At 42.1% G+C, this 26,965-nt stretch overlaps 1 protein-coding gene across 3 annotated transcripts in view; it reads right to left on the bottom strand.

The window, feature by feature from the left end:
• The window catches only part of SEMA5B (semaphorin 5B), a 216,500-nt gene that overhangs the window by 69,282 nt on the left and 120,253 nt on the right, over positions 1 to 26,965 (bottom strand). For all 3 annotated transcript variants that reach the window (XM_017740237.1, XM_017740238.1, XM_008638244.2), the window contains exon 6: positions 8,986 to 9,048. In XM_017740237.1, the coding sequence (XP_017595726.1) occupies positions 8,986 to 9,048 (63 nt within the window). The remainder of the gene's footprint in view (positions 1 to 8,985; positions 9,049 to 26,965) is intronic.

The following is a 26,965-nucleotide window of genomic DNA, read 5'->3' as shown; positions in this document are numbered from 1 at the left end:
CCTTCCTTGGCTCTAACTTGGGCTGAGGTTTGTTGCCTCAAGCAGTGCACAGCTGTAGGGAGCCAGCAGCCTAAGTGAACAAGCCAAATTTGCTGGTTATTTCTCTAACCATAGCCCTGCACAGTCCTGGGGTAGGATGTTATCCATCGGGTTGATTCTGTCATAGCTACAAGTGCCTCTTTCTGTGCTCTGCTTAGATTGGAGGAGAGATTCTCCCTCTTTCCATGATGATACTTCTGACCTATTTTCCCAGTAATGCTGCAGCTTTGAAAACATTACCCAGACACAAATTCCAGTGAAGGATAGCAGGTCTGTCTGCACTATAATTCAAACCAGTGCCAGCAGGAAAACAGCAGGAACTTCTCTTTAATAGACCAGGCTGGTCAGGAGAACCTCGTGCTTGAACAAGCTGTTACTTCCTGCCTCCCAGAGGATTGTGTGCTCAGGATTTTCCATGGTAGAAGGAGTTTCTTTTTCAGGCCAGGCCAGTGAGAAATAGCAGATTCCCGATCTCAGTTGCTTGACCATTTGCTGGTACCTATAAGCAATTCCCTCCACATGGCAGTCCCCAAAGGTGTGGGGATCCTGCTGTCCCATGCTGTGCTGGGGTGGCAGCACAAGGCTGCAGTTGTCTTTATTTCAGAAAATCGCCTTCTGTTGTTAGAGCAAGCCATGGTCTCTCTTTCTCCCCAGTGCCTCATATCCAGAGACCTGTGGAGTGCAGATCAGGCTAATTGAGCATCCCCTGGAGTTAAGCAGCGGAGGAGGAAGAGGCCACATAAGGCAGGAACTTTCTAACAATACACACAGGAAAAGGGAGGTGAGAGACTAGCGTGCAATTCCCAGAGGCAGTGCAAGAGGCTCCAGAACCACCTGCCCCAAGGATCACCTGAAGAGCCCCAATGAGCCATGTGCACCAGCCCGCCTGGCCTGGGCCACCTCAGAGGAGAGGATATGAGCAATGACTGGCACCCACTGGGCTCCAGGGGAAGAAAGTCTATTGTGTTATACCAGAAACAGAAAAGGAAACTTGTTAGAAAATAGCAACCTCATCTGGGTTACCCTGGCTGCTTTGCTTTCTTCCCTCCAATAGATCATCATTTGCCACTAAGTTGAGCCTTCAGCTGCAAACACCACTTCTCCCTCCTGTGAGCAGCAATCATTCTGCAAGCTCCCATCTCACAGCACTCCACGCTGTTGACCATTTCCCTGAAGACTTCATTTGCAAGACTCAGCAGTGTAAAAACACCCCCTATCATCTGGAAAGGAAGGGGCTTGCTTAGCTGGATTGCACACTACCTTATTTCATTTGCTGTACAGAAAGGATTCAACGTAGAAACCTGCCAGTGTTAGCAACAGATGGCAACTGCATGGGCATGATATGTGATCCTTGCTTCTGAATGGCACAGAGCCAGCCCAGGAGCACTTGCCCAGCCTGGCGCTTACCTGCTGCCCAAAAACTGAGAGCTTAGATTCATAGCTGGGTCAACTCTTCATTTCAGAAGCAGATCAGTCATGGTGATGGTGTATCAGTCTATCAAACAGGACTTTGAGAAGCACTGTGCCACCTTCTGTGTGTTGAGAATAGTGGTCTCACTGCTTCCCTTAACAAGACAAAGGGCTTGCCAGCCTCTCTGCCCTCTCCTGCCATTGCTGCATGGTGCTGGGAGTTCTGTCAGCTCCTCCCTGCCTAGAGATGTCTGCATTTCATGACTGGGTAAGGTAATTCCTCTTTCTGTAGAGTACAGTTATTCAATCCCACATAATTTTAGGACCACTATATATTTGACTGCAAAGTACTAAAATTTCTCAAGCGAATGCTGTTAAAAAAAAGTATTAGGTCGTCTCCCAACAGAGTTTTGTTTTCAGAATATGATTGATTTGCCATCTAACCTAGAATGCCATTCTGTACTCAAATTTCACACAGTAAGAGAGTACCCATCTGCTCCCCCTCCACTGCCACCATTCTCTTTGTGCAAGGTCTGAGCACAGCTTCTGTCCTAAACCAGCTAAGACTAGTTATATTGTTGTATATTTTCCTGCTAATACAAAGTAATCCTAACTAAAGCCTTGTCCAGCCAAAATCTAAAATCCTAATTTGGAGAATTCCCTTTATTTGCACAGAACTGTATTACAGATTAACAAACATCAATTTCTGTAAAAATCTTCCCAGCTGAGAAGATAGCACACAAAAAGAATTTCTCTGGAAGGTCATTGCTGCAGTCTACTGGCAGTGATGGATCTGTTGCATACTTTTACTCCATTTTTACTGCTTAAAAACAATGCTGTTTGGTGTGGGCCATGTCCACCTGTAGTTGTTCCTGTGAATTAACTGAGCAGGCATTTCCCCCAGACCTGCCTCACTGATGATGGTAGCAGCACTCCATGTTCCTGGAGGAAGAGCAATGGTAATATGCTCATTTCAAGCACTGGTCTCAAAGCAATTTATACACTTAAAGCAATGTTCTGAAACAGATGTACATTGTCTGCCCTGCTCTCTCAGCTGGGTGAATCAAAACAATGCAGGTGCTAAACTCTCTGTGGTGACACACTGAGTTAGAGGACAGACACAAAGGTCTCACTACCAGACCACATCTCTCCAACCTGCCTGGCCCAAAGCGGAATACAGTGCTCATCTCATGTTTCTTATTGCTGTACCTGTCACATCTATCTGTGAAGCCTCCAACAAAAGCAAAGAAGAAACAAAACCACTTAAATGCTCCAGTTTGCAGGATTTTTCTCAAGACGGTGTCTGGGAGATTTAATTAGATCCTCTTTCTACCCCATTCTCAAAATAAACAGCAAGGAACAGCCTCCTCTCTGTGTTCTTTAAACCAGCCTGGATTTGCTTTGAAAAGTTATTCAATACAGTGCTCTCTGCAACAAGTCATAGCTGAGGCAACTGGTTAGTAAAATGATCTCACAAACCCCTACAGAAAATAGGAGCTATTTAATGTAGTTTCTTCCATGTGGCTGGAAAACTGCACACAGGAAGCAAAATTCAGAAGGGCTTTAATATAAGCAGAAAATTTGGCAAGTTTGAACCCACCTCTGTCCAGACAAGACAATATTTGGATCCTGCTCTCACATTATGGAGCAGACAGTTAAATCTGTGTATGATCAGTCTGCAAATCTCATCACCAGAAGATATTACTGGGATCAAGAGATTAAGGTTTTAAATAAAGGGGGAAGACTGCATATTTATATGGTTAATAAGAATAACTCAGTTATGTTAGTTAGGATTATTATTAAATATATGGCAGAGCTGATAAAAACCTGTGCCTCACTGCCAGAGAATTAAGCATATTTCTGATTTTCCTATGAATTGCATGTTATGTACTTTGAGGTTCTTGCTCCTTCCTCAGAATTACCTGGTATTGGTCCCTTTATTGAGATAGGGCCATAAATTTAGAAGGTATCACTTTTCTCTAGTCTAATGATCCTTGTTTACCTAGGAAGGAAGAGGACATGACTTCTAATGCTCAACACTACAGGCCACAGGATCTCACAGTCAGAAAAAACTGCACTGAAGCCCCTTCCTGCCACCAGTTTAAGCCTATTCTTGTTTGTTTTTTGGTCACATTTAGAGTTACTGTTCACCCACTGGCTGTGAATGCTGTGGACAGGACCAGGTCTCCTTTGAGCTCACAGAGATGTCAAGTTGCTTTGAGAGCACAATTCAAACCTGAGAAACAAGAGTGGTGTCCTGTTACTGCCTTCATTCATGTGGACAGATCAGCAAATGGAGGGGCTGACCTCCTGCAGCTTCCATTTGAGGTAAAATTTAAAAAGTCTCAGGTTTCTGCAAATAAGCCAGCTGTAGATGCCTCTTAGTTGTTTATTCTGTCATCTCTTAACACCATAGTTCTAAAATGTTATAAACCCTTAATCTCATTGTACAGATGCATTTTTCTTTGAAAGCATAGCTATATATAGACACTACTTTAATGGCTTTCTAGCTTAAATAAACTACCCAAGCCCTGTTGTCAGAGATCTCCTTTTTAATTATTTTTTTTACGCTAACACTATTTCATCACATACTGATATATTTTACAGTTATACCCTGTATGAGAAAAATAGCTGTTGCAGACAGTCTGACAGTCTGGAGTACAACCTGGAGTTCAGAGAATCAGCCAGCAGAACTCCAAGTTACCCCTTCGGTGACATTTTAGAGTACAGCAAACATTTAGTGCATCTGCTGCAGTTTATCCCAATTTATTAAAAAACAATCAAGACCTAACTTGTTCTTGAGCACTGCTATTGATACACTCTCAGATATCTGTATTTATTTTTTTGGACAAGCAATTCTGTTACTCAGTTTAAGCCAAGGCCCCAACCAAACTACCCTTCTCCTCTGAGTGCAACAGATAGCAAAGAGAATTGCTAATGATTTTTCCAGCCAAATGTTCTTTAATAGACTTCTAATCAAATTTATTTGGGGGCTGATTCTGCATTGACAGCTTAGCAGAAGTAATAGGAATGTAGGTTCAGGTCTCTAGGAGCAGGTACAAAGGGGATAAAAATAGTTGATGGCCTCCCAGTTATTTCTGTTTCCCTGGAGATTTTTATGGTGCCTCTCCTACCTGGATGCCTATTATTCTTAAGTGGTGTGGAGTTTCCCAGTTCCACCAGATAAGCAGATAAGCATCCTCTGTGTGGCACAGAGCCACTGGAAGGCCTGAAATAGCTGATTCGTCCATTAGCTCAGCAATTTCTATGCACCAATCCCATTCAACTGGAATTGTAGCCTTGGGCTAGGACTTCCCTGTAACCTTGTGCATCCACAGCAACATGACACCTTAAAAAAAAAGGTTAGAAGCTATACAGGCAATGCAGGGGGACAGCCCAGCTGGATGCCTATCAGATATTTCTCTCACTTCTGTCTTGCTCAGGAAGTGTTATTAGTGCATCATCTTCCTCCTGGCTACACAAAGCTCTTAGGGCAGAACATAAGAGCTGCCATTTTCACAAATGGTTTCTTTACACAGTTTAAAATGATGGTGTGCTGCTTTTGGAAAGTTAACAAATAATTCGGTGCTTAGACAAAAGAAAGACCAAAGTTCTAATGTTTAAAAAGCCACAATTTTCCATGTCAGACAAAATTCCTTAGATGTGGTGGATGGGGAATGTTATGCAGAGACAAACCAATTACAAACTAGGAGCTGAGCAACTCCTAATGAAATTAAATACATCTCTTACCCTTCTGCTCTATCCATCATTCATTTTATCATCACCTCTGGATGATTTCATTTGGAAGAAACAAAGAAAGGCAACATAACACTGACTTTGTTCTCTGCACTGTCTCTCCATAATGTGGATGTTTTCCAGGGGACAGTTTAAAGATATTGGTCATGCTACGCTCTATAAATGCTGCAAAAATAAGAATGATTACTTGTGGAAGCCAGCATGGCTCTCCAGAGACATGGCAAGCAAAGCATGTATGCTTCTTTGAGGAAACCACAAGTTTTAGTTGATAAAAATAACATCAATAAAAGAGACTTTTTTGAGGTGTTTGTTTTAACACTGCATGATTTATTGCAGAGAGTTAATTTTAAAATCCGGTTCAGGAACTTATACATTAAGTGATTAAAATCTGATAAATGACTGTGATGAAAAAAATCCTCGAAATGAAATCACTCACAAACATGCAGTTCTAGTGCAGCCGCAGCTGGGGTGGTACCAGCCCAGTATCAACATTTTTCTTAACAAACATTTACCCCAGAGATGGCAAAAGTAGTAACTATCAATGAGGCCAGTGCCTCACTGTGTATATATATAGTCATATGTGCCAGGATGGTCGGTGAGCTGGACCCAACAAATAAAATACATTTTTTAATGATATTATGCATCAAAGAAAGAGGAACAAAAGGGCTTTATGTATAAGCATGGAGATTACATCCCAAGAGTAGTAACTATGAAAAGGATTTAGTGGTCACAGTGGCCAGGCAATTCTGCATGATCTCCTGTGGCAGAGGAGCTTACAAAACCACCATGTATATGAACTGAGGAGGGTGAAAGACTGTTTTAATCACACTCAGGCATTAGAGAGATTGACAAGGGAATACAAGTGAAAAATTGGAGTGTGCAGAAAACAGACAAAAAGTATTCAAGGGCAGTAGAAAAATGACTTAGAGAAAGAGGCTTGTAGAACTCATCTTTTTACTTTATCAAAAAGCCTAAGTGCTGCATTGACAAGAGCACATAAGTGCCTCTGTAAACAATAAATATTCGTAACTAAAGGGCTCTTTAATCTACCAGACAAGGGCAAAATGAAACCCAGCCACTTAAAAACTGAAGCCAGATCCAAATCAAAATTAAAATACATGTTAACAGGAAAGGTGATCTGCCATTAGAACAAGCCAGCAAAGCACAGGCAGCACATTTGCTTCAGGGCTTCAGAGCAAAACTTTCCATCTTTTTTTAAAAAGTACAGCAGACAAGTTCAGGTACTGAGCTCCATTTAGGAATAAGCAGGTGAAATTTATGGCCAGAGGTGTCAGAAAAAATGGTACCTTCTAACCTTGTATCTGAGACCCAGATTTTTCATCTGCCTTTTCTCTAGACAATAGGTACTCAAATGTGAAGTAACTACTATACCATAATAATTACACTTCTGTGATATGCATTTTTGGCTTTTATTCTTGTTTTTTTTATTTTTCGTAGGGTACAGCTCTGTGCATTTTAGGAAGAGAGTTCCTAAGCAGCAGGAAGAATCTTATTTAGATACTCACCAGGCACAATAAAAAAGGCATTTTAATACATGAAGCAGTTTTGAAAGCTTCACCTAAACTACATACATTATTAAATGGGCAAGGAAACTGTGCCAGTCATATAACTTAGGCAAACTATACTGTGAATTAATGTAAGAGCCAAAGGTTCTCCTTATTTCTAGCCTCTATCACCACATATGTAAGTGCTTGACAATCCATAACATATTTATCATCAAATCATCTGTGCTGGGTAGAAACCTGCCATTAGTCAAGTTTTGACAAAGCAGAGCTGAGGGAGACAGAGCTCTGCATCTTGTACCACCATTGCACAGCAGAATCAGGGATGTTCGCAATAGTGCTGCCCTCACCTGCTCCCTTTACCCAGCCAAGGGCAGAGATGCTGGGTCAGATCTGGACTTAGCTGGAGTAGGGCACTTCATTGCTGCCTAGACTGGTATTTTTGAGCTGGTGCTGAATCATTTCTCTGCAGTGTAACTAACAATGAATGTACAGGGGGACTCAGCTGTGGACACACGGGTTAGAGTAGATACAGACCTGGGAGATCAGTGTTTGCTTAGCTACTGCAGAATCCTTCTGCCTTTGTGCCTTCCTGTCTTCTTGTCAGACTCTTAGTCAACACCTTTGTTTGCCATAATTAGTATGACAAGAAGTGCCTAACAGTCAGTTTAATTACTGTTCCTCCAAACTTCACTCATGGTCACTGGACCCACCAAATGATTTCAAGCTCTGTTTCATAATCAGCATAAACTCAGCTGTTCAGAGCATTATCCTCATGAAATTTTTTTGCAAACCCTTTGCAGTGTGAGAAGGCAGCAGTGAAGATACTCAGACCATTGGTTACTTTTGGCGTAACAGTAACAAAGATAGATTGAAATTACCCTAGAATTTGTTCAGTCACATGCATGGCTTTATCCAGGGGTTGACAAAATAATTCCGGGTTACAAATTCAAATTCTTCATGAACAACAGGATACAACTTAAATCTTACGTACTTTACAAAGGAAGAAAAGAGGAAAAGCCTTTCTTTGCACATCTAAAGTGCAAATACCATAAATTCAAAAATTCCTCATGTCTTAGATTTTGGAGTTTTTCAATTTTGTCCTACTTATTATCATTGCTGGCCGTGTTTGGTGTTTGCCCATCCCAATCCATTTTGCCTCCATGTTGATTTCCTGCATAATGTAGTTTCTACATGAAACTCTAGCATATGTTCTAGGATACCCATACTCCTGTTCTCCACAGCTACATGAAGCAAATTGTTGCCTATCTGCTAGCTTTTGTGTGTGTGTGTGTATAAACAAGTTAATACAGTAACCACATAAAGTTTATTATATAAAATTATTGTCAATGGAAGATCAGATAATCCTGTGTTTAAAGCAGCAAACTGGAATGTGGCAGATTCTAGCATTTTGGGCCAGCCACACAATCACTCTCTGCTTGATTGTCCGTGTCTTAGCAAAAATTTTGCTTATCCTGTCTTATCCCTTGTCCAGCTCCTCTGGTTTGGACTGAGAGCTCTTTGCAGTGTTGTATTAAGCACAATAGCAACCAGAGGGTTCAGCTGAAGCCTGAAGATTTTTGAAGAGCACAAATATCACATTTGAAAATTAAAAACATTTCCTGCCTTTAGGTAGATGCCTTTGTTTTAGCTTCTCAGAAGAAGAGTGGAAAGGCCCTGTGGCTGAATCAGAAATGCCTGCAAACTCTGGACTTCTGGGACAGCACGTGCTAGTTCAAGTAATTCTTACTTCAAACTGCAGTTTAACAGAGTGCACCTGCCTCTGAAGCAGCTCTGTGACATTCAACCTGAAGAGACTGCAGTGTGCTAGCAGATTCAATCCACACCTTCCAGGGAATTACACAACTATGAACTCTAACTGCAAGCAAGCATTGAATCCCATGGGGCTGAATGCCAGTGGCTCATTGCTAAGGACCTGGGCTAAGCCAACCTTCCTGGCCTCACACCCCACTGCAGGATGCTACCCCTGGCTTGCCACCACTCTGCTCCCTGATGTGTTACAAATTGTGTCCTCTCCAGCAGTGAAATCACCTTTCAATTTCATGCAGAGCAAGTGTAATAACTTGGACAGGGGGCCTTTGAAGTGGCTTGCTTGGTGGTGCTTATACACATGTGGTAGGAGAGCTAAACTGCTGCAAATTTGCAAGCTCGAACTGGTGTCAGACATTCTCTGTGTGGATTTCACATGTTGCAAATATATTTACCCGTAACATCATTGTAGCAAAGCAAAACTTACCTCTGTTTTCCCTTTACTTTGACAGGACCTCCTGGTGTCCTCATCTGAACCCCATGCTGTTGCCTGAAAAACCAAAATGCACAAGTCACGCAGGAACGCCACCAACCACCATGTCTGAAGAGTCCCAAAACAAAAGCAAGTATCTCCAGCCAATTCACACAGCCCAATTTAAAAGCAGCATTGTGACAGTAAACATGTATCTAACTCCCACTGTGCTCACAGAGCACACAAATGATAAATAGATGAGAAGTCCAGAGGCAGTGGGATGCAGTGGCAACTGGGATGTTCACAGAGGACAGCCTTTAATTTACATGTAAATATAACTTCTGATCATCATTCAGCTGGAAGGTCCAAGACATAAGCCCCACACACCAAGTCATCACATTCTTTTTAAAGAGGACAGTGCTGTATAAACCCCCAGCTTTCATCACCAGAAAGAAAACTTCCCTACAGCAAAGTCCAACAGTTCTGCACAAATCTGTTGGTCTTCTTAAATTTATCCCCAAGATTATCACCTTTTAAATAACCCTGGAATGAATCAAGCTGGATCAAAACTGGGAGCTGACAGGTGAAACCCAGAGAGGTGGGAAGAGGGGAGAAAGGTTGATGGTGATTTGTGATGCCAGACAAGTGGGGTCAGGTCCTGAGGTAGAGTAAAACACATTAGGGCTGAGGGCACTATTGACTGGGGGCTGAGAGCATGTGTGGTCCCCAGTTGCCTCTGACTTCTTCAGAATGAACAGCCCCTTCCTTCACAAGAAAAGTCAAGACCAGAAAAGCTGCATTAGAGAGAACTTTTAGATTTAAAATATTTAGCAACATTCCAAACTATTCAGTGCCCTCCCCAGTTTTCCTCCCTTCAGCACTTTTTAAAAATAGTCCTAACAAATTCAACCAGGTGTTGTTAGCTGGAGGTGAAAATACATATAAATATCCATACTATACATAATACATCATTCTGAGTACCAGAAAAATAGCTCTGTTACATAGGAAAGGCCAGGCTCACAAAGTTCAGATAAAGATCCAAAGCTCCCCTAACAGAGCCAGGTTTTCTTTATTTTTATTTTCCTCAGTCCATTACCAACAAAGGAAATAGCTTCAAAGTTCGGTCCGGATCTGAACTCTTCTTGAACTTCTCACTGCAGCCAATATACTTTTTAAACCCTGGGCTGCCATGGAAATTGTCCCCTTGATACATGATAAATCCAGTTTTTTGCAGGAGAAAGTTGGGAAACCACTAAAAAGAGAGGATGAATTTTCCCACTCCCAGCTCAGGTCCATGAAGGCACTCATTCAGACCTACAAGAAATGCAACCAGCCAGGAAATGCATTTATATACAACATTTGGGGAAACAATATTTCTATCTCATTCCAAAAGGAAAAAAAAAAAGGCATCTCTCCATTAGCTGAGCATTCCATTCAGTTTGGCTTGAAATAAAGACTTTACGAGCACAGGCAAAGATCTGGTGAGAAGGGAAGAGCACAGGTCTTTCCCTGGAAGCCACTTGGGAAGTACCTCCCATATACTGCAGTCCAATCCATGGCGAAGGCCAAAAGCTTGTGCCTCAGAAGTGTTTTTGTGAGAGCTGGGATAAGTCCTTGCTGAAAAGCATCATTCAGTCATATCCTGAGAGCGAATGTCGCTGGGTGACAGAGCTCACACTGTAAGTCATCATAGGAGAACAAGGAATTTTGCCTGGTGGCTACCAGGGGCCCTTGACACCAGAAGAGCAACTGCACATCAGCATTTTGATCTGCAATCCCAGCTCTAGCCCATGCTCATTAAACTAGAGTGTCCTTGTACCTTCAATCAAGTTTCGACAATTTTAATTAAAAAAAAAAAAGAGAACGATATTCAGAAAAGAGATTGCTTACTGGAAGGCCCTTCTTCCCATTTCAAAACCAGAGACAGAGAACTTTCCATTGTACAGCCCAGTTCACCTTAACAGTGCTTGACAGGAGAAAATGAAAACAAAAATCGTTGGTTGCTTCAGCAATCGATGCTGCTTCTCTGCAAATACTCTGGGTCATCTGGGATTGCAGCAATGCAACACAGAAGAATTTGGCCTCCCAGGGGTCACCCAGCTCTTCCTGCCAGACACCTGCACCACAGAATTTCCAGGCATGTTGCAAATGTAGCTCTAGTCAGAGCACTGTTCTCCTCCAGCCATGTTCTGATGTGTCTAAATGTTTTCTTTTATTAGGCACATTGCCCTTCAGCCTTCTGAAGCACTACCTTGATGAGTCTAGTGATAAAGAAGATCTTGGTGATGGCCCAAATTATAGCAACATGTTGTTTGTGACTGCACCATTAGTCAGGGTGCACTTCATTAGAGCTAAGAGGATAATTAAGCAATATGGCAATCCAGAATATGTTTTACAAGTCCCACACGTCTTTGTTAGGACAGGGAGGAGCTAGCTTGAGGGCTGAGTAACTCCAATGACCTCTGGTGACTCAAAGAAAATATTCATGACCCTGCAAAGCAGAACATCTTGACAATAATAAAAGTATAATTGCAAAGCCAAGCAGCTAGTGTGCACTTAAATATTTGTACTGCAAGGTCTGCTGACCTACAGCCTAGACAAGGCCTTGTGCTGGACTCCCAGGAGCCCACACACATCTGTGGCCATGGCCTGTGGCTTGGACCTGGCTAGGCTCAGACCTCTGAGCCTGGGGCTCTCACATGAGCTCTCCAGCATTGTTTGGTTCCTTTACTTGACTGATCAGCTGTCTTTTCAGGTCAAAATGTCCCACCCTTGTCACCTCTGTTGCCTTGGTCTCCTCTGTGCAAACTCTCTGTGTGATGCTGGTGCTCTGTATCCTCTCACTGGTGTATCCAAGCCCCTCCTCCAGAGATGAGCATATGTTCTTCCTCTGCCTTAGATCCATTTTGTCCCAGGATCAAATGAATGAACATTTGACAGAGCAACTTTCAGAAAGATGTCTCTCTCTGGAGTGCATCTGTGTGTACCCATGTATTTATCAGTGAGAAGGAGACCTATTTAATACTTGCATGACACCACAGCACTGTAAGAGATGCTTTGTACTTTTGCTTCCTTACCTGATCATAATACTTTTCAAAAGCCAGGTTCTTGAACAATGGCTTAGGTGCCTCCCCTCCCTTTCCTTGTCTCCCTTAATAAATCAAATTATTTTCTCTCTTTTTTTACTGCTTTAACTGCCTCTGCACACTTGGATGAGGTACAAACTGTATCCACCAGATGTTTTTGGTCACTCTGTTGGGATATCATCCTGAATTTATGATTAATTTTCTCAGTTGTCTGAGACATTTAAGTTTCTCAGCCCCAGAAAACACATCTGGCATTATTTTTATACCTCCTGCTACATATGTCAGTCAAAAGCAGTACACATCTCTGGACCCAAATGCAATAAAACAACTTTCATGGCGTCATGGAAGACAGTCTGGATGAAGACATGACAAACCTTGAAGCAGGGCTATATCCAAATACAGGACAATATGTACTTACCATGTGCTTAAGCAACCAAGCAAACAGCTTTTTTGGCTGTCAGGGTGTCAGCAATTCCTCCCATTACATCCTTATCAAGAGCACTCCAGCTTTTCATGCTACCTCCTTACACACTCTCAAGTATCTCTTCCCTCATGCATTTCCAGAAGAAAAGCAGTTTCTAACAGTGTTTCCAGCCACTTTGAGGACCTCCCCTATAACCACATGGCCCATTTGCAGAATGGGGTACGCAGATTTACGTGCCATATGAAGGGAACGGCTCAGGGCTGCAGCTGCTGTGCAAGATGAGCCACGCAAACCAGGGGCAGGACTGCCCAGCCACCTGTGCAGACAGACACCAGAGGACAAGCAACTTTGGCCCTGAACTGAAAATGCAAATAAATGTGCCTTCCTTCAGCCTATGTGCAAGGACAGATGGTCCTTCACATCTCTGTTTCTTGAGTTCTACACAGGCAGATTTTCTCAATTATTAAAAAAATAAAAATTGAATGTTTGTGTATTATTTCTGCATTTTTAGGAGTCCCATGAAGGAGACAATCACAGAGAAGCAGTCGTGTATACAATCACATGTACCTGGTGCAACACTGCCCAACTAGAAATTAACAGGAATGGGCCACAATAGCCACTATTCAGTGCATATCTGAATATTCAGAGGTCACACCCGGACACAGAGAGAAAGAGTTAATGTCTCTCCCAATAAATTATGAGCTTCACAGTTTGCTACCAGTTCTGACTGCAGATCAACAGTGCTCTAGAATTCTAGCTCATCATGTGCTGTCACATCAGTTATTCAGCACACACTGCTGAGAGCAGCTTTCTAGATACATTTATTTAATTACCTGCACATCCCGGCGCTGGCATCCAAAGTGCCTGCCTGTCACTAGCAAGTCTTGTTATCAATAGTTATGTGCATCCTCAACTGCTAATGTGAAAATTTCTTAGACTTCTATGGACCAGCTTTTACACTCAGGTCAGCAATTTATAATTACTTCAACACCACAGTATGAATTTATAGATTATGCATTCACTAATCCCTGCACTGTACTTGCACAACACAGGTTGCAGGTTTTCATGCAAAACCAGAACATTGGTTTAAAGCTGGAAAGTTAAGATTGGAGGAGAATGTTACATACATATTTATCAACTAAACCCATTGTTAATTAGACCTATCTATGGTGTTTTATTACAAACCTATCTATCTGTTACCAACCTCACTTCAGTGAAACAAGTGCTCCATGCAAACCAGTTTCATGCCCGCAGACAGACCCACAATCACGCTGTTCTCTCCTATTAGGAGAAAAATGTGTAATACCAGAATGCACATTGTGTATGTTTGAAACAACAAAACCCTCAAGTACAAGCTTACTAGAAAAAAATAACAAACCCAAGAAACAAAACCACCACAAAACAAACAAACAAGCAGCCCCCCCCCAACCCCTCCCCCAAATCAGTACTGATTCTGTGAGATGCCAGTTTTTTCTAGAAGGTACTGTGTTCCTCAGGTTTCTGCTACTGTCAGCAGATGCAGAAGCAAAAGCAGCACCTTGTGTCCCAGGCTCGGGCGTGCAGGGATTGCTGACGCAGGAGTTTCCATTTCCATCAACCATCCACAGTGCCCACAGGAGACTTCCCAACCTGCCCACGGATTGTGAGGTGATTTTGGTTCTCTGCTTGTGCTGCGAGGGCACCCCGAGCAGAGCCTGCCAGTCACATCACCCTTTGCTGAGTTATGCATGAGGAAGGAGGGCAGGAGGTGCTGTGCTGTGGCAGCTATTGTGCACTAGAGACCTGAACTGGCAGAGTTATTCCTTTCCCTGGGTTTTTATTTACCTCTTCCTTTCCAGTAGCGGTACAAGGCACTAGTATGTTCAGAAAAAGGTACCTCTGAAAAAAACCAACCAATTTGCTTCCTAAATTCCATGTACAGGCCAAAAATCTCTTCGTCTCTTATTTACATTCACAAAATTTTTTTGGATCAGCTCATTTCGCAGCAAGGTATGGAAACTTTTCTTCGAGTCTCCGGAGAGAAGAACATGGAGGGACTGTGCTTCTGGCCTGCATATAAAATCTGCCAACTGTAATGTAAATAAAGCAAATATTTACACACCCAACTGGACCAGTTTCGCTTAATCACATTCTTAGGGACTTTGCTAAATTGGGGCGCAGAGTCATTCCCACAGTGGCTGCTCAGAGGCTGGTTCATTCCTGTACAAGATGCCAGCCTCAGTCTTTCCATCCATGTTGTTTTGAATATCATTGCCTGTCAACACTGAAAGATTGAAATTCTCAGAACTCAGGGTTCCAACACATCCATACTGATGAACAGATTTCAGATGTCTAAAATATCACCCATAGATTCTTGCTGATAATGACAAATCCATTTCGCAACAGTTCCCCTATGTTTCTGTATACTTTGTAGTGTCTACATAATATGGCAGCAGTGTAGATCTACCCCTCTCTGGGCAAATGCTGTTGCATTTAAAAGAAATTGATAAATGCTGGGTCTTACAGCACTTAGAATAAAAAAGTCTTTCAAAGAAGTTCTATAGGCTGGATGCAGAAAATCCATGAAGAGGTTTTTCCATTTCTATGATGTTTACTGTGAAAATATTTCTGCAACTCTTTAGCTATTTCTTCTCTATGTAATCCACCAGAACTTCTCCATAAATACTTGTTGCCTTAGTCTAAAAGTGGAAAGTTAAATTCCCTTTTTGAAGCATTGGTTCTCGTCTCTTGAGGACATGTAACATTTACAGTGCTCCATAAAAAGTAACTTTTTGAAATCTAACTTTTTTATAATAAAACACAGTAGCTTAATACCCTAGAGGCCATTTCTGAAGTTCCAACACTGGTAATTTATTAAAACTGTGATAAGTATGTCTGATAAAAAGATAACTAATACCGAAAGAACAGAATGCCAAACTTCAATAATTAGTTCTGCTTCACACTGCAGTATATAAATTGCAGATCACTGCTGCGTGCAGTGACAGGTATGAGGAATGATCACTGAATTCAGTCGATTCATTGCGGGGAGAGGAGGGGGTTTGGATGAAGGGAATTGCATTGTGTGTTATCAAATTATTAATTGATTTCCCTTAAGTGATCTCAGATCCTTCAAGATGTAAAACTCAAGCTGTTTGCTCCATTTAAACCCATAGAGCCCAACAACAGACTGGCCCAGTCACATGGCTCTTCTGGAGTGGCTGGACAGTAACTCAGCTGGGGAAGACCTTAAATGTAACACTTGGAAGATGGAGGTTGGCAAACAAACAAACAAACAAGTGAAAAAATCCATCCGTGGGTTTCAGTTCCCACGACCTTAATCTCTGAATCAGACCTTCTCTCTACAAACAAATGTCAGCATCTTGCTATACAGCGATTGCTTTTGGCCTGGCATTTATTGGCTGCTGAACACAATCACTCACTCGTTCATGCCAGAGAAGAAGTGGCTGCTTCATACTGGCATAGTAAGGACGGAATAATCCATCAGAAAGAAGGACGTGCTCATTTTAAGAATGGATATTTCACTCAGTTCCAAATAACACCATCTTTGGATATTCATGTTTCTCTGTCTCCTGGACTGTTACCACATCCTTGCAAAGAGAAATGCAGTAGTCTGAGGTATGTTCCTCTGCCCTGGTTCACCTGTTGCACAAAATAATGGTGTCCATCCGCACTCAGCAGACCAATAGATAGGGAGGAGAGTTTTCAGAAGACTGACTTTGTTCTCTTGGGTTTCATTCTTAAGCCTTGCTGATTTAGAGTAGAGTCTGTCCTCCCACTTTATGTTTCCAGGCACACCTGGACAGGGCACCACTCTAACACCTGGCAGAGCAGGGCCCCAGACTCCAGTAAGGGAGCTCTACTCTTTTGATCAAGTTATCCCAGTCCTAATGAGGTCCTGTACCTCAGCTGAGTCATGGTCACTCACCCTGCTCATGGTCCTCCTGTATCTCAGATGCAAGATAAAATGCTTCACAGTTTTCCTCCTGTGCACAGCTCTGCAGTAAGTGGGTAAACCCCTGTACCACAGTTGTGTGTCTGTGCCTAAAGGCACAGTCTGCTCTCCACTGCAAATGTTATTTTTTCAGAGAGCATTTTTAGCTGCTGTGAATTCTTTGCTGGTCAATGTTCCTGGTTTTCTCCCTTTCACAGCTTCAAAGTCCCTTGTTACTTACTTGTATTATAGAAGCACATAGAGGAGTGAACTGAGATTGTGACCCTTTATTTCTAGGCAATAAACATACTGTGGGAGAGAATTTCTGTCTGAGACCATTTACAATCTAAACAGAAAACACAGGCACATGGGAGGAAGGGAAAACCAGAAGCACAGAGGGGTCAACTGACTAGGAACAGCCACTGAGCATGTCAGAGGCAGAGATGAGCACTGACCTTTGCTCTCTTGAGGACTAAAAACTTTCCTGTCTAGCACAAATGACTTCTTAGACAGCATTTTTTTGCTAGTGTCATAAAATACGTCCACTGAATCAGTGGTGCGTGAGGCAGCGGGGTTAGAGATTAGAACAATGGGCAAGACTTTGTGTATCCTGTCCACTTCTTTCTGACATCTTGGGGCATGGCCACAGTCTCATCTACAAAAAGAAATTTGAGTTTTTGTGCCTTCAACTTCCATTTTTCCTGCAGGAGATTCCATTAAACAACATAAGGTCTGTAAATCTGACACTCCCCCCTCTCTGCAGTGTCAGGTAGGAATTTACAGCTCCAGACTATGCATTCCCTTATCTAAAAGGAGCATTGTATGAGGCTTAGCAGATCACGGTTTCTACAGTGTATCCAAATGGAAGCACTGTACAAGTACAAGGTTTTATTATTAAAGACGATTGTCTAAAGATTTAGTAAAGAACATTTGATACCAAGTGCTAAAACTAAAACAGTATTTTCTAAGATAAACAACAGCCATGTACAGATTACAGCTTTTTTCAGCTCTTCAGGAATTTTAGTGTACAGAGAACATGTTACAACGGAGCAGCCGGCTCTGTCTTAGGTGCTGTCAAACTAAAATTCGTATTTGAAGCACGCAGATTATCTTGCCACTGCTTTATTTTCAGTAACTCTGCTGTAAAACATTTGTAACTTGATGCTGAATCCCATACAGAGGAGAATTTGAGCTTTTTTACATAATGGAATTTTGTCATCCAAATTTGCAGTTTTCATAGGACCTGTGAGCCTCCACTGCAGCCCAGGACTCCCTGCACAAGCCTGTGTAGGTATAGCCTTGCCAAAATGCATTATAAGTAAAGTGCAATAATAAATGAGGCATCAGGTAGCAGTGGACGGCGGAGCACCGAGAGACAACAGAGCACAACCACACAAAAGGGAAAGGTCACAGCTCAGCAGCTACATAACTCATTGTGAGGTTTTCGTAACCAGAACAATTTTATTAAATCAGGGCTGGGATTCTTCTGAGACACAAAGGGGACACAAATGGGAGAAAGCAAGAGGAAAACACACATTAACCAAGGGCAGGAGAGATGCTGGCTTAATGGGCTGATTCAAAGCAGGGTAAACCTCTTACTGACAGTGATAAGCAGGTTTGTGGAAGACCCTTAAAACAAGCACTAATGCAATGCCACAAGGATACATCCAAAGAGAGGGGAATCAGTGTAGGGTACAAAGATGATGGAATGCAGAGCTGTCCATAATGATAAAGAAAGGAGTGCACGCTCCGCTCTGACTGTAAGCTGAGCTTTGACAGTTACATATTTACACAGCAATGTTAGATGAGCACGCCAACACGATGCTTTGGAAGGAAGATACAGCTCTGAAGGAGAGAGATAAAGATGGCACTGCATTTCTGTTTCCACTATCTAGTGTTTATATTTTTATCATTTTATGTAAAGAAAAATGTCAGTCTGTGACAATGATTTCATTTACTTGGTGATCTACTTCATCTACTTTGCTTTCATGTGCTTAACAGTACAATGATTTAGTTGCAAGTTCTATATGGGAATGCTTATCTTTCCCATGAACGCTATTGTTTTTAAGCGTGAAAAAGCATGTATGGGCCCAAATATAAATTGATAGTTTCAGTAAGCTGGGATGCTAGTGAAAAAAGACCTTGAAGCTCCCACCTGTAGCCAGTTTAGAATGAATGATGACATCTAGAACTGGAGAACAGCAGAGGGGATGTCGGGGAAAGATGACTCTGTTTTTCCTATTAGTGCAGACCAAAAGCATACAGAAACTAAGATGAGCTTTTAGCACACTGGGTAATTAACAGCCACAGTAGAATTTGGTTTCTTGCCATGTCACATTCAGTTTACAGCTTAGGATAACAACATTTACAAAATGTACTGGAGATTACAGAGACATAAGATTATATGTTAAATCAATAAAATAACTAAATAAAGAGGTTTAAATATACTGAGGGGAAAATAATTAAAGAAAAATTTCACTGCAGTCAAGCACAGGTCAGGAATATAAATACAGCTGAGGCACAGGCAGGTGCAGTTGTCACTGGCCAGGTGGGTATCACATAGTACTATTTCTCATAGCACCAGCACTGTTTATTCTGTAAAGAACAGGCTTTGTTTTGGGGTTTCTTTTCTTCAGTTGATACAAACAAGGTACAACAAGCTATTTCTAAGTGAGCCAACGAATGGAGTCACAGCAATGGTTTCCCCTGATATAGTGGAAGCAATTCTTCTTTCGAGGCTCCTCTACCGCCAAAAGATGTCCATCTCCACCCCTTTATGTTCTTTGGCAGAGTCGCCATTCAGAACCAAATCCCTCCTTCTTCTTTGTGGCCTCTGCTGATAGATGTGACAAGACTTTTAAGCAGCCTCCTCTTACTGTTTTGCACAATGATTTCTGGAGTAGGAGGTTCAAAACCCCCTCCAATGGACCAGCCCATATTCAGTACAAAATCAATTTACCATGGCTATAGTCTCCTTTGTATTTCTGCATCAAGCAAAGCGATTTTGTTCTCCTTCACTTTTCTGCTCTGGGTTTCCTTGCCATTGTAACTCTTTGAAACTCACTGTTTATGGAGAGATGTTAAGGGTACTCCACTATACATTTTTTTCATTCCCTCCCCCTCTGCTTATGGACAAATCCTACACAGTCAACGGAGTGCAACTTTGTGCACCCGCGTTAAGGGTTCAGCTATGAAAAGCAACCTTTCCATATACGCTGAAGCACATGTGAAACCTCTGTGTATTATCAGCTTTCTAAAGTGGGGAAGTCTTGCATTTTTTATTCCTCTCCAGGTTACATCATTGAATATACTTGTTCAGCATTTATTTGTTTGCTTTGAGAAGAAGCTAAAATAAGTTTAAGGAACTGTCCAATTTGGATCTGATTCTCACAACAATTAGGCTAAGATTCAGGAATCAAAATCAGCACTTCCTGCAGTATTAAAGAGACTAATGAAGAACTAAGATGACATTTTCACTGTTCTGTGCCTCTTGTTTTTCTTTAGGGAAATCACATCTATTGCATTGGGGGGTGCTAATACTCTTTCAGATGACAAACATGGCAATATATTCTCATTAAAATTGTGTAAGAGGTTGAACATGGTTTGAGTCTTGCCTTGGCTTGGAAAAAAAAAGGGGGCAGTGCACAATTAAACAAATAAATGTGCATGTGATTTACTTTATCCTATCAACATTCTTTTCTGGTTGTGCACTTAGGCTTAGTGTAGTACAACCAAAAGGGAAAAAAAAAAGGCACTGGAAATCTTTAATTAAGTGAAAGCTGCATTATTGAGACCAAACGAAAGCTTTGAGACTACTTTAATGAGCCAAGGCCAGTCTTGTGCAAGCCAGAGAGATTGGGAAAGTTTTGCAAGGCTGGCTGAAAACAGAGATCCTGCCTGAGCCTGCCTGTACCACAGGAACTTAAGTGAAACCAGACTCTCCCTCTTGCTCTTCCCCAATATAAAGTAATAGCTTTTGAGCTTCAATAATATGGGTAGAAAGGAGTCTTTGTACTTTCCCTATTCAGTTCAGCAGATGCATGTCTGAATTTCCATTTGTTTTCTAGCACACCCAGAAAAAATATCTAGACCTTGTTCCTACTATGATTTTGATGTCTACTGCAGAAACACATGAAGCACATGGACTACTCAGCTGCATACTGCTAGGCATTTCTGCTAAAAAATTAAAAGCCAATTCTGCCCCAGTGAGCCTAAATCCTAGGGTAGAGGTGAAACACAACACATGGCTGCAAAAAACAGGCAGAAACAACAAGAGGGACCAGTGAGATGACAGATATTTGCAATCAGGGAGTACACATGGTGCACAGGCAAGTGTGGTGTAAGCTTCCCAGGAAGGTGTGTTGGCAGCACACATAGATTTCGACCTTTAGACTCTCTGGCTTCTATGGGGTTTGGTGCTCAGCATCACAAACTGTCAGAAAACGCCATTTTTGATAAATCACTAATAACCAAGAATAAGTAGAACCTTTCAGAAATTACCAGGCTGGGCTGGAAGGGAAAGTCAGCAATGAAAAGTCCTCCATGTTTAATAAAAGAGATTTCAGTACTTTTTTATTGTTCTATAGCTACATTGCGCATTACATCTCTGCTGTCCTCCACCAGGTGCCTAACGTTCTTGATAAGCTAATTACAGCCTTCTGCTTGTTTCATGTCAAGCTTAACTCCCAGTCTGAGCCTAGCCTGCAGTTCTGGCATGTATTTTCCTTAATCTAAGACCATCTGTGCTCCATCAGCAAGGAACACTTAAATACAGAAAAAGTGAAGAACCAAAAGTGTAGAATTCCCTGTATCCTGCCTCCAACTCCTCTCCCCAGCACTTCCAATTAAGTGTGAAGCCAACATCCATCCAGTACTAAATACACTGGAAGGCTCTAAGGAGGCTACAGTTATCCACAGATGCAGCAATACTTTTCAGTGGTCAGTAGGGAAATGACAAGCCAAAAAGGACCTGAATCTCCCCATTTCCTCATATCAAGAGCTTCAGAATTCAAATACCACCACGTCCCCAGCAGCATATACAGTGGGTGAGTCCAGCACTTGATCAGTGTAAATCAAATACTTGTCTCAGAGAAGAGCAAGGAGTCAGTTTGGGGAAAAGAAGCAATGGGGTTGATTTATGAAGAATCCAAATGGTATTTCTCAAATCTATTGTTTATTGGAAGTGCACTACAATTGAAATCAAAACCGGACTGCAGCATTAGGGAAGATGGCTCTCTGCCACTCCTGTCCCACCACCAAAATTTCAAGTGCTTCTAAGCCCTACTACACCCTCACTGCCCAGCCCAGCTGGACATAGCACCTGCCTGCTGCCACTGCCAGCGGCCAGAACCTGACCACTGTGCTCGGCATCCATCCACCCATCTTCCTCCTAAGGCTGGGAAGCAGATGCCTTCAGACTCCCTGCTTGGTCTGTCACAGTTTGCCTTGCTTCTGCCTCCTCTTTTCCAACACCAGACGTCAGCACCTGATGCTTCAGTGAGCTCTGCCAAGCTTCATCTCAACAAGGAATGTATTTGCTCCTTCTCCTGCAAAGATGGCTCTGGTGCAGTGTCTTTTATTCCTTCCTCCCAGATCCTCTGTTCTGTTCTCCGGTCTTCACTCTCCTGCCAACCCAGGATTTATTTTTCAATTTCCTTCAGTTTGAGTCCTGCCCTTACATTCCCACTTCCACCTGGCTCTTCCTTCACCTCCAGCACATTTGCATTTGACCTCTATGAAGGTCAAAGATTCCACAAATGAGTTTTGAGAATATGCCCTATAATTAAGATGAGGGAGTACAAAATGCTTCTACAATAGGATTAATACAGCATACTTCTTTGTGCTTCTTCCATCTAGCTCCTTTCTGGTGGTTTTCAAAGCTTTCACATTTATCTTCTATTGAAAAAAAAATCTTTTCCTTGTTCTTAAATCCTCAATAACTGATCTCACAGCAAAAGCTACTAAATTTGTAACAATTATATTAGCCACATACATTTTTTCTCCTGTCACTGTGTTTACCACTATTATATTTATGAACCATTGATCATTCCTTTCTGCCCCATATATCAAAATTCTCTCCTCTTAGGCAATTGCAGTTTGTCTCTTCATTATCCCAGGCTAACTTAAGATTTTTTTTTCCCCACATTCTTCATAAAGCTTAAATCACTTCTTTCTGGGTGACCTTGCAGCCTATTCAAATGGCTGCAGACCTGTCAGCCCTTTTTCCTTACTTATAAGGAAGTAAAGTACTCTTTTTCTAAAACCCCAAAACCTTACTTTGTCTCCTGTCTGAAGCAAATAATTAATAATTAAAATAATGTATGGAATTATTGACAGAAAAGTGTTTCTGACAAAAACATATTTTTATTAACCCTCCCCCACATTCCTTCCAAGCTGTTCTCTTTGTTACATGAGTTTGCAGATTTATTCATATTCTAAGTATTTTTATCTGAAGGGATACATTTGTACAGCATTTTTCCCCTAGCAGACCCCAACTATTCTATTCTTACATTCAAAGGTTTTAATTCAAAATGTTTAGAAAACAACTAGTGAAAAAGGGGTCCATTTTAAACACATAGACATGCTGGAATTGCCTAATTGCTTACCTAAAAAGCAGAGGCGAATATAACAACTGCTTAATACTACATCTACTTTAAATCAGAATATGACAATTTTGTAGCTCACAGTTATGGAAAATTTCCTACATTTACAAGTGCATGTAATCACATATAACATTAAGATCTTAAACAGAAAGCCACATATTTCAGAGCGTTTCAAAAGGACGAAGTGTCATTATCTCAGCTTCACAGGTGGAGAAAGGAAAGCTCTGACTGGGGATAGCTGGAAACCACCTTACCTCTTCACAGCTGTCTGTAAGTGAAGCAGCCAGCCCATGCTATCCAAACTCTCCTTGCAGAGAATGGAGATAAATATGTCATTTTTTTGCATATGCCCTTCCCCTGACTCCTCACACTTGGTCTCCTCAGTCTCAGAATAGTCTCTACTTGGTCGTGTCACTGATAAAGATGTAACAGATAGCTATAACCATGGTGTGGTAGCTTCTAGATGAAAGAAGCATTTCGGTGACAGTAGAGTAACTTAAGATCATTGCTCCTATTAACTGCTCAAGCTACAGTGGCACCCAGCAACTCATTTATGCCCCACAGCCACATTCCCTCGCCCTCCTCCAGTGATATAACCCACCTTTCCTTTCCCATTGCCCACCCATTAGCAGGCTACCCACAGCAGCTATTGCCTGATCTTGTTCAGCTGTAGGTTTGCTGCTGCTTCTCCTCCAGCCAAAGAAAGGTTTCTGAACCTGCAAACTTTCCATCCTTCTCCAGTCAGGGTGGCTGGAGATGCCACAGGTATAGTCAAGGTTGTGCCTGTTTACCCATCTGTCCTCTTAGTGTGTGGGTTGTGCTCTCCTTGAGCTCAGCCTGGGGAAGGCAGGTGAAACCTTGGAGGCCAAAGCTCTTTGAGGGTTTCAAAGGATTCGGGGATTCAGCTACACCTGCCATGCTGAGACAGGATCAATATCCTGTGGGAGTGATGAGCAAACGTTCCCATCTCAGCTCCCCAGCTCTGGGTGTCTGGTAACAGCTGCGCAGGCCACATCTGTGACTGCTCCACAGCTCCAATAATCCCCTCCTATTAGTCATTCAGAACTGCTGCGCTTAAAAGAAGCTGTAAAACACACATCAGCTAAACTGTTACTAACAGAGAAAAGAAGATTATTTACCTAGGGGAAAAAACACACATGGTAATATGAAATATGTTTACTATAAAATATTTTTTTTCTTTTTTGTAAAGAGCTCAACAGTTGGTTTTAGAGGAAATGTGAGGTCATTTGTGGGCCCTTGAGAGATGCAAATCAATAAATGGTGATTTTTTAATGCTCTCATTATAAATGACTGGATGCTAACAGGGTCAGACTTAATCCTGTGCAGAGAGCCAGTGCAAGGGACACGAATCATTTAGATCTCTCTTAAGCTCTGCTTTGAGAATAAAATGTAGATATTCCTCTGTATTCCCAGTCTTTTAAAAGCGCCAACCTGCTGGGGTTTTTTTGCAGTAATTGGCCCACGTACTCCACTGCTCATCTTGTAAGATGCCCAAGGACTCCTCTTCTGACTTCCCAGCGTGTGCGGCTCAGCTCCCACGCCGGGGATGGGTCGGGACGCCGTGTCCCAGGCAGGAGGAGCCCTTCACTGAGCGCACAGCGCTGAGCAGCCGCAGCCCCAGCAGGATGCAGGACCTGTGCTGGGATCCGTGGGCGGGCAGCTCCCACCGCCACAAAGCCGGGCTTGCCGAGCGGGGAGGCTGCGGGAGGGATCCGCTCCCCGCCAGGACAGGGTGCAGCGGGAGCTGGCTGTGCTCGCGTGTGGAACTCGATAGGTCACTGCTCCCACAGCGACTGCTCTCAGTCAAGGTGCTGCGTTAAACCCATCCTGTGCCGGAGCCCTCCACAACGATCGTGTCACAGAGCCTTAACTGCGACAGCAGCAATTCGGAATCGCTTCCTGTGCCTTGCAGTACGCCAGCCTTTACAGCCAGCGAATGAACCACTCCCATGTCTAAAAATATCCCACATACCTGAAGCAATAAGAATTTTAAAAGCGTATTTTTATATAAATCTCATTTTGTATAAATGTTGGCTTAGGTAAGGTGTTGCCTACAACGAGAGGCTGATTTGCCTCTCAGAACATCTGCAGGGCTGGGTTTGTTGACAGCAGCCACAGATGAGTGAATGTGTCAGAGCAGGGGACAGCCATAAGCACATGCAGATCCCCCAGAGCCTCCTGGAGCTGCTGGAGTGGGAAGCAGCCCACAGACAAAAAAGGGCTAAACATGCAAATCAAAATATATTTTGCAATGATAAAGAAGCAACATTGGTGACAGGAAATGAGAAGTCCAAGGAATTTATTTTTCTTTTGATTTTCATTTTTTTCTCTTCCCTTTCTAAAGGATGTCTAATGGTCCTGACTGTAAGTTGCAAGAAATAAGAGCATTAGTTTTTTTTTCCCTGGCAGGGTTTTATCAAATAAAGAGTCCAATATGCTACTGTTATCAGTAAGTGACTTCAGCAGCTAATTAAATTCTCAGTTTCTAAATCCTGCTCACAATGTCTGCTGATAAAGACCAAGACTACCCCTGAAGTAATTTTGGCTTCTAGGTGAGGTGAGGCAGGGAAGGAGGGAATGACAACTAACAAATTACCCAGGGAAGCAGGCTGGCAATCCACAGCTGACATTCATCATGTAAACCTCTCACTTTACTGTGCAAGCATAACAGGGTAGTTCCCCTCTGGATGCAAATCAGCTCCATGGCCTTCACTCACTCCAAGAAGGCTGCCCTGCTTAAAGTACAAATCCAAACAGGTACAGCTCCTGGACCTCCACTATAGGGGTGCTATACCCTATGTATGTGATCCTCCTGTGTATGGGTACATATATAAAAATAGATATGTAAATATATATATAGAAGAAGTTCCTATACCATGCCTAAATACTCACTTTAGAGAGCAATTAGATTGATCTTGACTAGACAGTACACTCTGAGCCAGTTTAGCAGACCTATGAATGTGCATATTGAAACATTTTTACTCACTAGAGCATGCAGTATGTTCTTAAATCAGAGACTTCTCAAAGGAAAACTGGCATTTATTTAAAGTTAAACCTGGGCTTAAAAGCTTTGCTGATTATAAATGGACTCATGAGCTGGGTTCTCTCAGACAGAGAGGGCATGCTGTGTTCAGAAACCACTCAACACTATGGAGTGTGAGAGATTTGCTTTTTCTGCTCTCTGAACTTCAGCTGATGAGTAACATCAGCAGAAGTTTGGTTCCCAACAGCAGATGCTGGAGCCCATCACAGAGTACAGTTCGCTGCAGTGAGGAGCTGGAGAAATGTGTCCTTGAAGGATGAGGTGTGGCCTTCAGACATGGTCACCTCCAGTCTGACATGAATTATTTTCGTCCCTCATCTCTCACTCCACAAAGAAATTTCTCTCTTACATAAATCTTGGGAAGGAAGACTTGCACCTGAAAGCTGCAATCTAGCTCTTGACCAAACGTTTTAAGGAAGGGAATATTTAGAGAGTAGATTTTATTTGGGGACACGAAACCATAAGAATAAATAGCTGAATTTAACAGAAAGTTTTTCCAGGCAATATAAGCTTTATTATGGAATACCTTTAAACCTCTAGGCTGAGAGTGAGAAGTTTTGGGTGCAGATTTGGAAGGTGATTTATGAATAGATTTATATGTTAATCTGTTAATAAAAAATGTTTCATACTGATAAAATATGTGACAACCTGAACTCAGCTATGAGCCACATATTAAAGACTGCATCTGCTCTAGTAGAGATTTTGATTATGTTTTTAAATGAGGGAACTGCATTGGCCTGAAAATAAAGAAATAAACATTATATCTAGAAATATGTGCCATATAACTCAAATGTGTATCTGAGAATCTGCAAGAAACAAATAATAAACTGCTTCTGGAAACTGAAGCTTATTCCTGAATATTTCAAAATAGAGTTCCTGTCAGGCGAC

Source organism: Corvus brachyrhynchos, unplaced genomic scaffold (assembly GCF_000691975.1).
Source record: "Corvus brachyrhynchos isolate BGI_N302 unplaced genomic scaffold, ASM69197v1 scaffold126, whole genome shotgun sequence".
Lineage (NCBI taxonomy): Eukaryota > Metazoa > Chordata > Aves > Passeriformes > Corvidae > Corvus > Corvus brachyrhynchos.
This window is presented reverse-complemented; position numbering and strand designations above follow the sequence as displayed.